Here is a 17,542-nt window from a genome sequence, read left to right as displayed (position 1 = left end):
TAGAATGAAATCGCACATGTCGAGCTGATTGACTGACTGATTGTCTTGCATGTTTTGTCCAAGCTGTTGACTACATTAGCTTTAGTAGCGATCTCCAATTAAATCTCACACGCTAACAACAACGTGCCACTGAAGGAGTACGGTGAGGACGAAAGAGACATAGATGTTACAAACGCTGTTGTAACAAATTAAAATTTCGAGTGTAAACTTTGCTTCCCTCTTTTCATGTTTAGTCAGCTAGGGGCTCCACTTTATGTCGCTGTTCGAGGGCCATTACTCTGAAGGCAACCAGCCCTCTGTGTTCCCCAACTACGGCCAAGGGATGGAAACGGGAACGAATAACAGTACAGTTACTGTATGAGGTTAAATCATTAAAGATTTAAGTAAATAAGTGTAGTTCATTTTGTCTCAAATATGTAATGTATAAAAATTACTGGGAGATGGGGGGGTCTTACTTTGCAAATTTCACTTTTCATTGGGGGGGAATGCTGTATAAAAGAAAAAAATAGTAATGGGGAAAAAAATGAAAAGACATCACAGAAACAATGAAAGACTAAAAATATAAAATAAATAAAAAATAATAAATGAAAGTAAATTAAAAAAAAAGGGAATTAAAACAATTTAAAAAACAAATAGTATAAAAAACAATTAAACTAAGGCAAAACACGTATAATGAATTAAAACAAACAACAACAAAAAACATTATGAAACGTTATGAAATGAAAAAAGTATTCAAAACTAGAAAATGTGCAATTCCCGTAGAAATTCCGTGTGAAGGAAAAAACGCTGAAGGGAGGGGCGTTGAATGGTGGAATGATGTTGAATGTTTGAATGGCTTGAATCTGTGAAGTATTCTGAATATTACAAGGTTGGAACGGTTTGAATAGACCAAATAATGTAGAAGACACAAGGCAAAAACTGAAAAAAGTGTAATTGTGGAAAAAATTTTAAATTCTGGGAAGAGGAAAATTGATACACCTGGATACATGGAATGGCGGGAATCGGGCTGAAGTTGGAATGATATAAATGGGATGAATAATAGCGAAGAAGGAAGGTTTTGGTGAGAACGGTGGGAAAGAATGAACAAGTATGGGTATTATTATAATAGTTATAAATTATTGGAACGTGTGAATGTATGATGTAATGATGAAATGATGAAAATGTGAAGGGAATGAATTGAATGATGTATATGTGAAATGGGGAAGCTTCAAATTTGAAATATGCCATTTGGAATGAATTATGAATTATTATAGGTGAAACATAAGGAATTATGGGAAAATATTCATATTTATGAATTATTGGAATGATGGGAATGGTCCCTGAGGTGCAATGAATGAGTTAAATGTTGTGAATGTGTCATGGGAAAGCTCAAAATGTGAAATGTTAAATCTCCCGTCAGATATGAATATTGGAATATTGAAGTGAAAATATGGAATTATGACAAATATTAAAATTTATGAATTATTGGAATGATGGGATTGATCCGTGAGGTGAAATGAAAGAGTTAAATATTATGAATGTGAAGTGGGAAAGCTCAAAATGTGTAAATGTTGAATCTCCCATTGGGAATGAATGGGGAATCCTCCCATTGAAAATTAATTGTGAAATATAAAAGGGTGAAAAATATGGAATTATGGGAAAATGATGGAATGTATGAATTAGTGGAATGATGGGAATTATCCCTAAGGTTCAAGATGAATGAGCTAAAGGATGAAAAAATGAAATGTGAAAGCCGTAAATATGAAAAGTAAAATCACCAAATGTTAAGTCAATGGGAATTTTGGTGTGGAAAACAGAGAATTGTGGGAAATCTGTAAATATTTGGAATGAGAAAAATGGAAGCAGTCATCGCACAATTAATTGGAAAAATAGGAAATTGGAATGGTATGAATTGGATGAACTGGGACTGAGTTGAAATAAGGAAGGGGAATAACATACGTGTGAAGGCTACAACAAGTTCTGTGTGCCGTAGATACATAGCAAAACAACGACGACAACAAAAATTGCACTAAAAACATAAATAGTTTTATTTACCTCCATTCTGGTCTTGTAAAAGTGAACGTCATTGAGCTTCTCTTTACAACGGGTCAACTCAGTCTCTAGTCGGTCGACCCGGGCCGCTTTCTCCTTCAAGGAGTCCACCTCATCCCGATACACTCGCACAGAGCGAGCCTCAATAGACAATGACTGATTCTGAACCACACAAACATAAAAATACACTTTCTTTGTGGATTTCGGGAGCTTTTATCTTATGAGGAAGAAAGTTTTATAGTTTATTATTTTCGTCAATTTCACATTGCAGTGACAAACCTGATTCACAATATCCTTTTATGATCAGTAATAATCTAATCTAATAATCTAATCTATATAATGCCAACTACTCGATGACGATGTAATGATTGTAATGTCCAGGTATTAAATTATAAGTTCTGAGTGAATCTAGGTATCATTGATAAATAGTATGTAATGCACATAAATTGACCCCTGACAGTTTTGGGTAATCATTTTCTATTCAGTTTGGGGTTCGGAAGCCATTTTATCCTAATGAATATTAAACATAAATTTTGAAGTTACTAATATTAGAAAATAACATTGTACTTTGCACATGCAAATTATTTGACAATGATGATGAAGCACACAAGTATTGCTGGAAATGAAGCTGACCTCTAGTTTAAGTCTCTGAAGCTCCTGGCCCAGCTGCTCCACCTCATGTTTGGAATCCATCAACTGCTCAGTCTTCTCTTCTCTGCACAAAAAATGTTGCATTTATACTGTTCCTGCTGCATCATGAGATTTAAAACCGCAGTGGACTCACAGCTCTTGTCTATATCTGCGTAGCTTGGCCTTTGTGTCAGCGAGCTCTACAGACAAATGCTGCTTCTCTTCTTTGGAAAGGCTTGGCACAGTCAAGGCTGCTCCTCTTTTATTCACTACCACACCTCCAGAAGTACCCATTTGCTGTGGGCTACCTATTTGGCTTTCCTGGGGTTGCAGGCTAGATAAGTAGTCCCTCTCCTGGGTAAGATCCACAATGACCTAAAAGGAACTCAAAATAATTACTATTCACCAATCTAGGATAAATACATTTAATTAATTAATTAATTACAAATTGGAAAAATATGTTTGATTTATTCTGAAACTCAACTGAGTTCAAACTTTTAAAGTGACAGTGCCTTTATTGGCTAGGTAACAGATGCCAGCCCACGCTATGCAAAATCCTACCGTATTTCTCGGTGTACAAGTCGACATTGCGTATAAGTTGACCCCCACGTTTTTACTTCATATGGTTGAATTTTACAAAAACGTGAGTATAAGTCTACTCCTGACTTTAGTGGTACACATATCAAGGATTGTAATTCATATTGTCACATGTATAGTACTGTACCATACAATGAAATTCTTATTCTGTTCACTTATAGAGCAGACTACATTCCATAATCGAGCAAATAATAATTAAATATTAGGAAAAACAGTCTTGAGTCCTGTTGAATTTGAATACATGGTGTGTGTTGAAAAACATGACAAAATTACAGTACTTTTCAACGCTTTTCTTCATCATATATCAAATAACAGATTGTTTAGGTTATGGGCTGGGGGGGCGGGGGGGGGGGGCACAACTGTGACGCAATGTACACACGCGTAGACGCAAATGCTGAAATTAATGTTGCAACAATAAAACGATTTGAAATTTCGTTGCTTTAGTTTTTGACACAATTGAAGGTGAATTAATCTAAAAAGCCCTCAAATTCATCATCATTTTCTGACAACCAAATAGCTCCTCCCATTTAAATCCGTCATTTGCGCAAACATCCTCTTTACTATTCCATGGGTAGTCATCTTCTGACCCGTTCCATTTGTTTGAAATGAATGTCTTTGGAAATAATTAGCTGATCATCCTATTTGGGACGTACTTTAAGGAAGGTTGCCCTTTGCTGTTTCTCCCCTACCTGCCGACATCCATGCTGGCGTGTTCAAGCACACGTTTAACAGCTGAAGGAAACAAGTCAATCTGTCTTTTCCTTTTAATAATGTGTCAAAGTCTGCCAGAAAACGTATCCATGCAGCCTCGTTATTGACAACAAAAAGGCAATAAGGTGCCACTTGACGAAAGTGCAAACACGCTAAAATGCATGCAGACTATATCAAATTAGAGTTATATATAATCATTGAAAGCCTTGTTAATGACTTGATATTACTTATCTCGCATTAAAATTAATGTTATTCAAACACAAATATGTGGACAAAATTGGTGTGGTTTTGAGTTATGCGGGTATAAATCAAGCCCCCTAAGTTAGGGGTTGAAAATTAGGAAAAAAAAAACTCGACCTGTACACGGAAAATTCCTTAAAACCTTAAAAGTAGCTTTCGCAGCCCAAGCTTATGGCCAGCTGGTTAGCGCACTAGACTCTCAAAGTTTGGGAGAAATTGGTCATGTGGGTTCGAGCTTTGGGCAAGATTTTAGCAGATGAACGGTCACACATGAGCCCCATACGTAAGCTTTGAACTCAAGTTAATATTATAACCATTTTATGAGGCGTCTGCTGTAGGAATTATGTTTTTTTTTTCAATCCATAATTCATTTTTTGTTATTGTTACCTCACAGGCCTTGTCTCTCTGCACTATCAGTTGCTGTAGAGACATAGCCATGCCTCGTGACATTGGTTCTAGCTCTTCCTGTGCAAGCCCTGTTCCTTCCTCCAGCCATGAAAGGTCAATAACATTCTGCTGGTTGTGGGTTACCTGCAAACACAAACTGACACTTTCACTTTGTTATCAATATACAGTTGTTGTAGTCGTTGTAGTCAGAGGTGTAGAGCCGAAATTAAATAAACTTAGATGAATTTTTGATATTTTGCCTCTACAAATCAACTCAATAAAGAAATCTATAATATTAGGATATAATTGACCAAGCAAATAAGAAGACTACATCGATCCATTTTCTACTGGTTTAGCAGAAAAGCACAGACCTCTACCCAGCCACTCCGTCCAGCTCATCCAGGGGGATTCCAAGGCGTTTCCATCTCAGCCTAGACTAGAGACATAGTCTCTCCAGCGTGTCCTACCTCTTAAAATAAATTGTAACAGCTTCCAAAGCTCACAGGAAATGTTAGCCTAATATATATTTATTTAACCCTTTACTGGCCACAACGGCCGCTTTCAGCCGATAGTCTAAACCAGGGGTTCTCAAACTCTTTTGAGTGAGGGACCCCTTTGAGAACCGACAGTACATTGCAAATGTATGTAAACAAAACAAAACAGAACAAAAAAAAAATATATATATCATACTTAGTGACTAAATAATCAAGCTCTTTGATGATGACGTGGATTACGTAGGTATATTTGACAAATTTCAAAATTATTACAATTTTATAAAAATATTAAACTGGTTAAATTAATTGTTTTCTTTAAGTGTCATGAATACGATCTAATATAAAACCAAATGAAATGAACAAATACTGTATATATATATATATATATATATATATATATATATATATATATATATATATATATATATATATATATATATATATATACAGTCGGCCCCCGGCTTACGAGCACCCTGATTTACGAACAATTCGCCTTACGAGCGTGGATCAGGGAGATTTTTGTCCTCCGCTTACGAACAAACCTCTCGCCTTACGAGCAATTCGACATGCCGGCCATTGAGTATGTAGATATGTTCTCGTTTAATTGCGTCAATATAATCAACAGTAGCATCATCATCAATCATCAGTAGATACTTGTGGCAGTAACGTGAACGCTATTGGTCTTACAACGTCACACTGACTGTCTCACTCACGGTGTCTAAATATATTACCATTTAAGTGTAGTGTTTGTACAGCTAAAGGGAAAAACAGCTGACATGAAATAAAATGTGCCGATTGCAGGACAAAGAATTGTCATTGGTTTAAATGTGTGTTTTTTTTTTATTAATTGTCAATACATTCCAACCGTTTAAAAAAAAGTGTGAATAATTATCAGTCAGTCACGGAGATGCGAATATGCTATTGGTCGATTAAGGTCACCCGGTCTCACTCAAGGAGATGCTATTGGCCGGCGTCACACGTCAATCACAGAAATGCCGATATGCTATTGGCCGAACGCCTTTATCTAGCTTGATGGGACAGGATGGAAGGAAGGAGAGAAAATTAGTGAAAAACGGAATGTTGTGAAGACTTTGCAAACTTTATCTGTTAGACATAGCTTCTAAAATTACTAGCAGCGGTAAAGAAAGAAATAAGAGGATGATGTTTTAGTATCTGCGTGATTTGCACCCTGACTGAAAGACTTACTGTAACACTGTAAGACCAATAGCATATCTATCGCCGTGTTAACTTTGAGTGTTGGACTCTGCCCCCCTCTGCTTACACCCAGCTCAAGTCTCGTCGTTTCAAAGGTAAAACCTATTTATCAATTGTATATATTATATAATGCAAGTGTACAGCAGATTATGTCACTCAGTTTTAATATATGTATACAGTGTGTCGTTTTAACCTAAGGCTTCGGCGCGCGTTGCACGCATTCACGAATTAACATGGGTTTGGATTGCCCGCTATAGCAATTCGAGATACGAGCGTAGCCGCTGAACGGATTAAGTTCGTAACCCGGGGGCCCACTGTATATATATATATATAAATATATATATAGTGGCATCACAAGGAGATGATGTAGTGGAGGGCCGCTACTTCCCCTTCTATGAGCAAACGCCAAGCCCCAAAATGGCCGACATGCCAAGGACTCCATTGCCCAGCATTCCTCACTGCCTCAACAGGTGCAGCTGATTAAGTAACGGGATAAAAGCCGGCCTGGCTGATTGGGGAAGAGAGACTGTGCTGTTGAGGAAGAAACACGTGAAAGTGCCACTGAAGCCAAAGCCAGAGAGCCGCGAGAACAGGTTTTATTTGGACTTTGACCGTGTTTTTGAACTGCTTTAAGTTGAACTTTGTGCGCCAGTTTTGGAATCCCGTGAACAGACTTTATTTCAAGTTTTTGCATTTCTGATCATATATTTTTCCTGCCTTTGTTTGTACTTTGTAAAGAGAGTAGTTTTGAACTCTAAGAACCAACCTGATTTCAACTGTCCTTTGACCACCTGTTTTGATATAGTTTCTTTGAAATTTGTGTGACGAAATATACATTCTCTTTAAAACATACAGTATTACCTCTGTGACCCCGTCTCCCCTGTCACACCTCACACGACACCACAATATATATGTATATAAATATAAATATTCATATAAAAATATATAACATTTTTTTATATAAACTCATTCAATGCCAAGAACATTTTCATAAGTTTTTTTTTAAAGACATAACTTTTTTTTGAAAGATGTTTTCAGCTTGTACACTAGTCTGTAGAGCTTATAAAAACTTAATTTTACATTTTCACATGTATTTTATTTATATATGATAATATATATACACAATAGTTTGTTTTGTTATTAGAATAATTCTGCTATTATTGGCCATAAAGGCAATGCATTTTTTGACAGGTCTGATGCCATTGAAAATTTTGAGAAGTTGAAAAAAAAAAAGAAATTCCTAAGTGCCTTTGTTGTGCCACCTCAAAAGCAGAGCCAGTTTTTGTCCAAACATGGTGATGTCTGTACTGTAGTGATAAACTGCTCTTGTCAAAAACTGGGCATGCATAAACAAATTCCGTTGCTATGACTGATTGAAATAATCAATGCTCTAACTATGTCATATGAAATGATCCACAAGTATTTTGTTTTATATAAAGACGTACAACATAATTAGTTTTGCTACTAGCATAATTATGCTTCTATTGACCCTATATGGGCTATGTGTTTTGTTTTTTGTTTGACTTTAGATATGTATAAATAGGTCTGATGCCACTAAATATGTTGAGTGGTTGAAGCAGAAAAATATTATGAGGTGTCATAACAAAGGCACTAATTAAGCAGAGAGACATTTTTTGTCCAAACATGGTGATGTGTCATGTTGAGTAATTAACTGCCCGTGTGTGTGTGTGTGTGTGTGTGTGTGTGTGTTTGTGTGTTTGTGTGTGTAACGTCGTTAGTTTTGCTATTAGCAAAATGTTGCTATTATTGTCCATGAAAGGTATATCTGTAATTATTTTTTTTAAACTAAATATGTATGAATAGGTCTGATGCCACTGAGCATTTTGAGTGGTTGAAAGTAAAAATATATTCTTAAATGGTTTTGTTGTGACACTTCAAAAGCAGTGACATTATTTGGAAGAAAAATAAAATGTGTACTAAAGTGATCCCTCGCTATTTGGCGACTTGCCTGTCGCACCCTCAGTGAATCACATTTTTACTGCGGAGAGAGGGGAGAAGGGAGTGGAGTAAAGATCTCTCACGTAGATTTCTTTTATAATGAAGCACGTCTAGATTGTGACTGTGCAAAAGTAGAAGAGCTTTTAATTTTCCATAATGTGCTTGAACATAGCAGTGTGCACACATTAACAAGAGGACTTCATGTTTTCATGCAAGCCATGCTTAAAATGCATTCTTCACTCACCTCCTGGATGTGAGAGACGATGACTGCTTGGGTCTCAATATCCAGTAGTTTAATCTTCTCGATCATCTCCTCCTTACGCTCACACTAATGATTAACATAAACACTTAAAATATTTAAAATAAAGATATTTATTTACAGATTATATTTATAAATTGTACCCAGCATAAGATTGAAATTGAGCACTATTGTACAAAATTTTGGGCTGTTTTTTAGCTGCTTCCTCTGTTTACCAAAGGCTGTTCATCAACCTGGTAAATATCTCCAAAATTCCATTCCTAGCTTCCTTTTCACTGCCTTCATTTTTCTTGAAATCAATCTGACTATAACAGTTGGGAAGAAGACAAAATAAAGGAGAAAATCAAAAGTGTTAGGTTTTAAGGACAGTAACAAAGGGGGTAACAAAGCAACTGTGGACTCAAAGAAAATGAGAATTTATTAGCAGCACCATAGTCAAGGAAGAAGTCTAACTTATGCACTACATCGTTAACTGTAATCCTTAAATAAAAATATATATTATGTTTTATATTTGACCAAAATGTGTCTGTTCTATTTCATGAATTTTCAGCATAGCAAAAATTTTAATCCCATAATGATAGTTTCCGTTAGGTTTGTATCTTAAGAGCAGCGTCAGTGATCAGAATTGCTATAAAAAACTAAACAAACACAAATATTCTTCCTGAGAAAAAGAGGTTGTCTGGATGTGTGTAGGAGTGCATGTGTGTGTGTGTGTGTGTGTGTGTGTGTGTGTGTGTGTGTGTGTGTGTGTGTTACCTGAACAGCACAGCCAAGTATCAACAGTAAAATTCTTCTCAGCTCTTCCATGCTCTTTGCTAGGGGTAGACAACACAAAGCTTTACTTTTTCACTGCATTTTTGGGAAACAGTTTATACCATAGTCTAGTTGAATCACCCTATGAATGCATCTTGTCACTTTTGTTATTTATACTGCATATTAGCTGTTAGAAAGCCCACGTTGTTCAATTATTTGTAGTTTCTCTGGTGTAATGCAATACTTAAGTTCAGTCTGTTTCAGATTTCCTACACTGTGCGCCATCATTGAACGCAACTCTAGAGTTTAATGTTTATGAAGCAGTTATTTTTCTTTTCCTCATGATGCAGGTTGAGTTCGTTCGTGACATAAACCTCCACAGTTACGCATCATCCGTGTTCCACCATGTTTATGATTGTGTGTATAAACCAAATGGTGAGTTTAATTCCTGACTCTGTTTGATTTTAGTGCTACTTAACTTAGGTGCTAACCTAAGTTTATGCTAGTTTATGATGTTATGTTGATTCACGTTAGTTCAGACCTGGGCATCATAGGCCATATGGGCTGTATCCGGCTCATACCGGCGGGCAAAGAGTTGCTTAGAATTAAGAAAATAAAAGCTACAGTCAAGTACAGTACAACATTTTGCATAATGCGTTTTGGGCCATGGCCCAGATCTTACTGGTCCGCGAAAAGTTGCTTGGGGGGAAAAAAAAAAAAAAAAAAAACTTTTAAAATTTGGCTTGATGCATGGACTACAACAGTAGTACTTTTTCTTTGAAATCTGTACACAGTCGGTGTGCGGGCGTCATTTACATCTACAGGTGGAGAAAATGTTACATACACTGTGCAAAAACACAATAGTTGTGCTGCACTGTTGCCCCTTTCCATAAAAAAATCATATAGCAATTATGTCCCAGCCAGAAAGGTTTCCTTAAGGTTTCCTAAAGCTGGCTTGTTCTCATGCCTTTTAAATAATGAAAATGACACTGCTCTAAAGAATACTCTGATTATTGGGATTCAGTAGATCCAGCACCACCTTTAATAAAGGGCACCAAAAGGACATCAAAATTGCATTTTGAATTAAATGCATCCATCAATTTATCCCATTTTTAAACACTTTTCCTTTGAATTAAGTGTGCCGCTTGGTGGAACCAACTATAAACACTTATAAAGTCAATATCAATAAAAACTGGCTTTATGATGACAATTTTACTTGAAAATGATGAGTGGAGCATGTGCTTGTGCATGCATGCGTGTGGTACCTGATAATGGATCCCTAGCAATGGAGAGAATGTTTGGAAGAGGCATCACTATAAATTGGTGAAGGGTATCCTGAAAGAGGAGATTTGCAAAGTTAATGAGGAAAACAATAGGTCTGTTTCCATTATGTAAATTAATCATGTTTTCCCATCGTCGACTAGTTGCTTTAATTTCTTTTTAATTAATTTTACTCAACATTTGGTCATTTCAGTCGCAAAACCTGTTTTCTTGCTTCAGGATGTTACACAGACAGTGTTTCGGAGGGAAACGTTTTACCTCCCACCCTCATTGTGTCACTTCCTTAACTCCCTCCCCGAAAAAAAAATCATAGTGCTTGGCGGAGGAAGTGTTATGAAAACATGGCAAATTTCAGGACAAAAACACTCTAAAGCATGGGAGCATTTCACTTACAACAAGACTGCAAAGTCAGTGACATGAACTGAACTTGCGTTCAAAAAGCACGACCACAATGCATGAGCTTTTAAAACAATAGCATCCTGGATCCACTACCGCAGTAGCCACTCGGAAAACTACGAGGTGAGCAGCTAATTTGATGCTAAGTAGAAGTAAATATAGGAAATGATGTCTATTCACATCATGACATAATCAGTATGGCGTGATCTCGATCAAGGGAAACACAATTAAAATAACCCTGAATTCTGAATGTTTCACAAACCTGAATTTTGACATATACTGACCATACCCAGAATATTGACTGCATGTAAACGTACACATTTGGGGTTTTAGAACCCAAATATGTGACCCATTGTCTCTGTTTGTTTATTGCTATTTATTGCTATTTACTGCTATTTATTTATTGCTCAATTATGGAATGTAGGCTGCTTCTTGGGGAAGTGAACAGAATAAGAATTTCATTGTATGGTACAACTATACATATCACAATAAATCTCTTGAATCTTTGGACAAAGTAGCTATGGATATGGAAGCCCTGGCTTCTCTGCTTAAACTGCTGCCCTGACCACTCAAGTTTGGAGAAGAGGAAGGAAATAAATGAAAACATAAATGTTTGGGTGGTATAAGTTTACAAAATCAGCTTATATATTCATGCCACTTGGGCGAAGATTAGATTCACATTTCACACCCATTTGATGCAGGTGCTTCCTAAGGGTTTACAAATGAGTTTCTTGCAACTGTATATCACAATATGTGATATAAAGTAAAAACACAAGTCACAACATCTGGACCACTTCAATATGTAACAATATCCAAAACAAGTGTCAGCAGTCGTAAACATCCATCCATCCAACCACGTATCTTCATTAGGGTCGCAGGTCTGCTGGTGCCTATCCCAGCTGTCTTTGGGCAGTAGCCGGGAAACACCCTGAACTTGTTTCCAGCCACTCACAGGGTACACAGGGACAAACAAGTATTCACACACCCACCTCAGGACAATTTAGAGTGTCCATTACACCTTCCATGCATGTGAGAGGGGGAGATAAGTGGCCTCGGGGTGAACATGCAAACTCCGAACAGAAAAACTAGAGCAAGATGGATTTGAACTCAGGTCCCTGACCTGTGCTAACCACTCTTTCCACCAAGCAGCACAGTCTGAATCACTTTCATCAAATCTCAAAAGCTTTTAACAATTGCTTCTTTCCTATCAAAAAAGAGGGTAAGTCCGTTCATGGTTGATCAAAATTCCCTTTTTAGAAATCAAATGTTTGCCAACAACAGAGGAGAACTTCGCTTTAATTGCTCATGTGCGTATCTGTGAGTATGCAGCAAACACTTTTCTGAAACACTCGGCGGAAGCATTGTATTACCAGTAGTTGAGACAGAGACAGTGTCAAAACAAATTTCAGTATTTCTACCAAAGCATGTCTTTACATGAAGGTGCAACAAGACACACTTGTATTCATACATTCTATCTGGTTGAAAGGAGGAGCCATAAAGTGTGTGTGCCTGTGGGTTTTGGGAGAAGGCAAGTTTGGCAATAACACACATGCACACACACTACATTAGAAAAATTAAGATGTGTAACAATGCAGGTGATATGGCAAAAAGAAACAATTATTGCTCAAAAAATCAAATTGTAGGAAGTAAAGAAAAAAGTTTTCTTCAATCACATTAATTTACACCCCCATTTCAATTGAAAACTAAGTGTGGTATAGGCATAGAGGTAGCACAATACTTGCAGGTACAATTTCACTGTCCTTAAGATTAGGAGGTAACGTGATAATCAGATTGCTCTCTGTCAGTGTGAATAAAACATGTGAGCTGATTACCAGCTGGTTTTGGAGGTGGAACTGGAATTTTAACATACTCAGAGCTCCTAGTTCAGTTTGAAACAATATTCTCCCCTTCCAAGCTGTACAATTATATAAAATAGCAGAAACGTTAAAAGTCTCCATCTGATGTTTGAGATGCTTTTTATTAAGAAGAAAAAAAATCATGAATTATTCTTGACAAAAAATTAAATTGAAGCCCAAATTCATCTGAAGCAAGGGATAAATCACTGAAAGCTTTCATAGGATTTGCTTATAAAAAGGAGAACAGGCATAATTTTGACTTTTAAAGGAATTATGATGAAACATTTCACTTATTGTTTTTTTGTTTTGTTTTATTTCTTAATATGCATACTATAAATGGAAAGGGTTATATAACAACATTGATTTTCTTATGAATACACGGTTTGGAGGATGGATGGAACGATAGACAGGGCACCTGTGGCTCAGTTGGTAGAATGGGTCCGAAAATGACCAAAGGGTCGTATTTCGAATCCTGGTTCAGACTACTTGCTATCTAAGTGTCTTTGGACAAGACATGGAACTCAAAATTACCTCCAGGACTCCTTATATAGACAGAAATAGTATTCCGTTATACTGTAAAGGTATAAACGCAAATCTGACTATTAATCAAAATTGGAGCATAATATACCCTAGGTTCATCTTTTAAATACTATATCCAGTTGCAAAGCAAACACAAACACACTCAATTATCTGAAACCAATCTATGTAATTTATTGGATTGCTCATTGAGCAAATACTGATTCATCATTTTGATGAATTTACAATTTTGAGTTTTATGCACAGAAAACAAAAACAATAAATTTCAGATAAATGTTATAATCTTTCTAGAGGGGATTTACATTCTGCAATTCGGGCTCAAATGCATTGATGATGTCCTGCGGCAAAAACCACAGTTAACAGCTAACACTAAAAATTGTCAGGGGGTCAATATATGATGCAACAATGACCTATATAGAAAAGTACGCACACACATGCGTGTAAACACACACACACATGCACATAGCTGTACGCATACACACACGCACACCCAATCCTAATCCATATACCACGAACACTGGGTTTACATATCTAATCCGAGATCAATATGATGCTGGCAACTACTGTACCAATGGATGTGACATTAACAAGGCCTCTAAGGTTCCTTATTTTTACAATACTTTTGACATTCCTCATAATTTATGTGTTAGCCGCAAGAAATGACCTGAGAAAAATAAGATAATTAAAAAGTGAACAATCAGCAAAGTAACTGCCAGTGAGAGCAACATTTGATTTTTGCAAATAAGACAAGTACAAGTACAAAATTACTGTTTTGTAGTTTATTTTTTGTTTGTTTGTTTTTGCCTAAAAAATCCCAGTACAGTACATAATTATATGTGCTGTGCCTTCTACTTTGTTATTTTTTACCCACTCATCTTGGAGGGGTTGTGTTCGGCTGACTACGCTCGATTTCGTTGTTCCATCTATCTTCATTGATCAGCGGCCCGCTGCTCCAAATCCATCCATCCATCCCGCCATCCATCCATTAGCCATGTCCGTCCGTCCATCTAACAATCCAGTCATTAGTCAGGCCCATCCGTCCGTCAGCCCATCCATCCGGTCATTAGCCATGTCTGTCAGCCCGTCCGTCCATCCATCCACTTAGTTATAAACATTGCTTTTTACTTTAGGTCTGTAGAATTAATGCGCTGGGCAAGATTGTGTGCAGCATGCATTTCAATTCATGAAACCATGATAAATGCCACACAAACATTGAAATATACTGCTCAGTCAGGCTTAGTCATTCAACAGTCCGTCAGCCAACAGACTACCCATCTCTGACTGCCAACTGGTATTGTGAATTCAAACGCAGTTGGACATTTAAAACTCAGATGGGAAAAAAGTCCATCAATGCATTTTAATCCCAGCACGTTTTCTTCGGAAAGACCAACAGGAAGTGTTTTTCTTGACTAGTTAAACCCCTCCCCGGAAGAAGAATCAGATACGCTTGGCGGGGAGAAATCAAATTGTTCATATGACAACATAGCCGCGGTGAGTGGACAACGTGAGGCTCAGTGTCTCTTCAGTTAGAAAGCTATCAATGATATTCCTTCTCACCATTACTCCTAACCATATTATTAGTAAACTTTGCCTGACTCATCCATGAGCTACAGAACACCCGACCTTCTGCCGTCCATCCAGCCGACCACAGGTGCTCGCAGGCTGGGTAGGGGACATCAACAAATGCGGGTCAAATGCAAACGGTTGAGCAATAGGCTAAAGATAACAATATTTTATTTGCTAATGTGCTGTCAGTGGCGAACAAGATGATGAGTTGCGACTTCGGCTTACACGACATAAGAAACTCACGGACGGAGTTTAGAACAAGGGGAGCAACTTTAGACATGCACATAGTGAGTCGCCGTGCTCATATCTTATGTCGCTCCCAAAGTGACCTATATCACATTCTATAACTCACATTTTGTCATCAATAAGCAAGGTAGGAGGGGGCCTCTGAGCTTATCCTGGGGTATAGCTGCGGCCCTGAAATGAGCCAGCCAAAGTGGGCACATTCGTGGCTCATGCTTTGATGACGCAAGGCAGCTCAGAACTCAAAGAATTCATGTGAGCAGCACGGCATGATGATGTAGAAACAACTTTTAAACAAATGGGTGGAGTGGTAATGTGCTTCTGGGTACTTATCCCGTCATTTATGAAGGGATAGCTGAGGTGACAAGGACCAATACGAGAGAACGATGCATCTATGAGTGACATGTTGCCAAACAAATCACAACTATTTTTGTTTGTTTTCAACAAGCTTGTTATTATTATTATCTTTATTTTAAATCTTGAGCAACAAGTGTTTTAGACATGACAGTGTAATGTATATTGTCACCATGGTAATATACAAGACACAAGTTGTGAAAAAGAAAACATCTCACTCACTTTCACCGCTTGTTCTTCTATTTGCATATACGGCAACAGTCATTCAATCTTAAAAGAAAAGTGTTTTTTTTTAACTGAAAGTGAAAGGGTTAAATAAAATGCATTATTATTATTACTTATTATTATTATTATTGTTTATTTTTGTGATAATTCTATTTTCGTGATATATTGTACAGATCAATTTAGCTCTACAAAGAAGCCACATAATCTTTCTCTGTATTTGACCCCAAGACCTTTGTACAATTATTTTGTGGACTGACACGACTAAGGTTGAGCTTTTGATTTTATTTTTGTAATACACCTGACATAAAATTAATCCTGATGATTATTGTGTCTCTCAGAAAATCCTTTAGAAGATTCTAACTCTGCTGCAGTATGTGTAAGGGTTAGCAGTGTTGGGAACAATGCATCACAAAAGTAATGTCAGTACTATAATGCTTTACTTTTAACTGTAACGAGGTAATGTATTATATTACACACTAAAAAATAGTAATATGTTATTCATTCCAAATGAGTAAAGTAATGCGATACAATGCCCCAATTCACTAAAAACACCACGAGATCAGAGGAGAAAAATCTGGGGCAAAATGTTTACTTCCTGATCTACTACAGTTGAGACTAAACTGCAGGTTGAATGTGGACAATAAGTACACAAGATTGACAATCATTACTTTCAGTTCGTCAGAGATAAAGACAAGAAAATTATAATCGTTAGGTGCACTTTGTGCGCGACACCTAAAAAGCTATCCACGTCGCAAAATAGGACCAATAATTTGACAAACCATTTAGAGCAGGGCCATAGTAAAATAAATTTAGCAAAATAAAAACACACGGAGGAGTGCACTCTCACGCTGATGACACTTTGACATCAAGAGGTTAGAAGATTCGTTAGGAGATGTGCATCTGCTTTCCACAATGGATTCACCATCATTTGGAAACCTTGTCAGCAAAATCCCTGTCGCAACTAGCATACATGACAAGGTAAGCTGATGCTAATTTTCACTGTTCAATTGCTATTAATAATAGTCTATAAATAGTTCTACAATACAATAGGTTTACAATACAATATAGATGAAATCATTTGTACTGGTTTTAGGCTTGAGGCAGCCTTTCACCAGGTGTGTAATGAGCTACATGTACAGTAGAATGTAAATATGCCACATCCATATTTCCAGTTATAGTGGTGACAGTAATATAAAAATAATGCAATAGTAGTGTAATGCATTACATTTCATATTCAATAATATTGTAATGTAACCAATTACTTTGAAATAACAGTAATAAGTAATAAATAATGCACCATTTTGAAGCCCAACAATGAGGTTAGGGTAAATGGGGATTTCATTTTTCAAAACCCTCCAACATGAGTTAAACAATTCTGCAAATAAAGTCTGGTAAAATTCCTCCAGTCATGCAAAAGATTTATCGCTGGTTATTGTAAATGCTGGATATCAGTTTCCACTCCCAAGAATACCAAAAACAGTTGACATGTAAAACTGAGGGGCAAATAACATATAAAGAAACAAACAAAATAATCTTGCAAAAACAGTATTATGATGTGAAACATTTGAGTATTATACAAATATGCAAGAAAAAGAAAAATAAGACGGTGGAAAATATTTTCACAGCACTGTACAAAGGCTGGAGAAAATGGAGTAAAAGGGATCTCTTAGACTCAGCCTTTTGTTGCCGTTTCCAGAGTAACCAAGCAGAGTGAAGGTGCGGCCATGACGTAACTATTATTACTAGTATTAGAGCTTGGAGCCAGCAATCGAGAATGGCAAGAATCAAACTTGTAACAGCTGCTTGAA

At 36.9% G+C, this 17,542-nt stretch overlaps 1 protein-coding gene across 1 annotated transcript in view; it reads right to left on the bottom strand.

Moving 5' to 3' along the window:
* The window catches only part of ccdc88c (coiled-coil and HOOK domain protein 88C), a 74,191-nt gene that overhangs the window by 44,203 nt on the left and 12,446 nt on the right, over positions 1 to 17,542 (bottom strand). Inside the window, exons 4-10 of the mRNA XM_088433275.1 lie at positions 10,542 to 10,611; positions 9,280 to 9,338; positions 8,509 to 8,592; positions 4,597 to 4,740; positions 2,816 to 3,036; positions 2,665 to 2,746; positions 2,035 to 2,193 (exon numbers count right to left, since the gene is read on the bottom strand). Coding sequence (XP_088289401.1) covers positions 2,035 to 2,193; positions 2,665 to 2,746; positions 2,816 to 3,036; positions 4,597 to 4,740; positions 8,509 to 8,592; positions 9,280 to 9,338; positions 10,542 to 10,611 — 819 coding nt within the window. The remainder of the gene's footprint in view (positions 1 to 2,034; positions 2,194 to 2,664; positions 2,747 to 2,815; positions 3,037 to 4,596; positions 4,741 to 8,508; positions 8,593 to 9,279; positions 9,339 to 10,541; positions 10,612 to 17,542) is intronic.

Source organism: Hippichthys cyanospilos, chromosome 14 (genome assembly GCF_059441005.1).
Source record: "Hippichthys cyanospilos isolate Australia breed blue-spotted pipefish chromosome 14, RoL_Hcya_1.0, whole genome shotgun sequence".
Lineage (NCBI taxonomy): Eukaryota > Metazoa > Chordata > Actinopteri > Syngnathiformes > Syngnathidae > Hippichthys > Hippichthys cyanospilos.
This window is presented reverse-complemented; position numbering and strand designations above follow the sequence as displayed.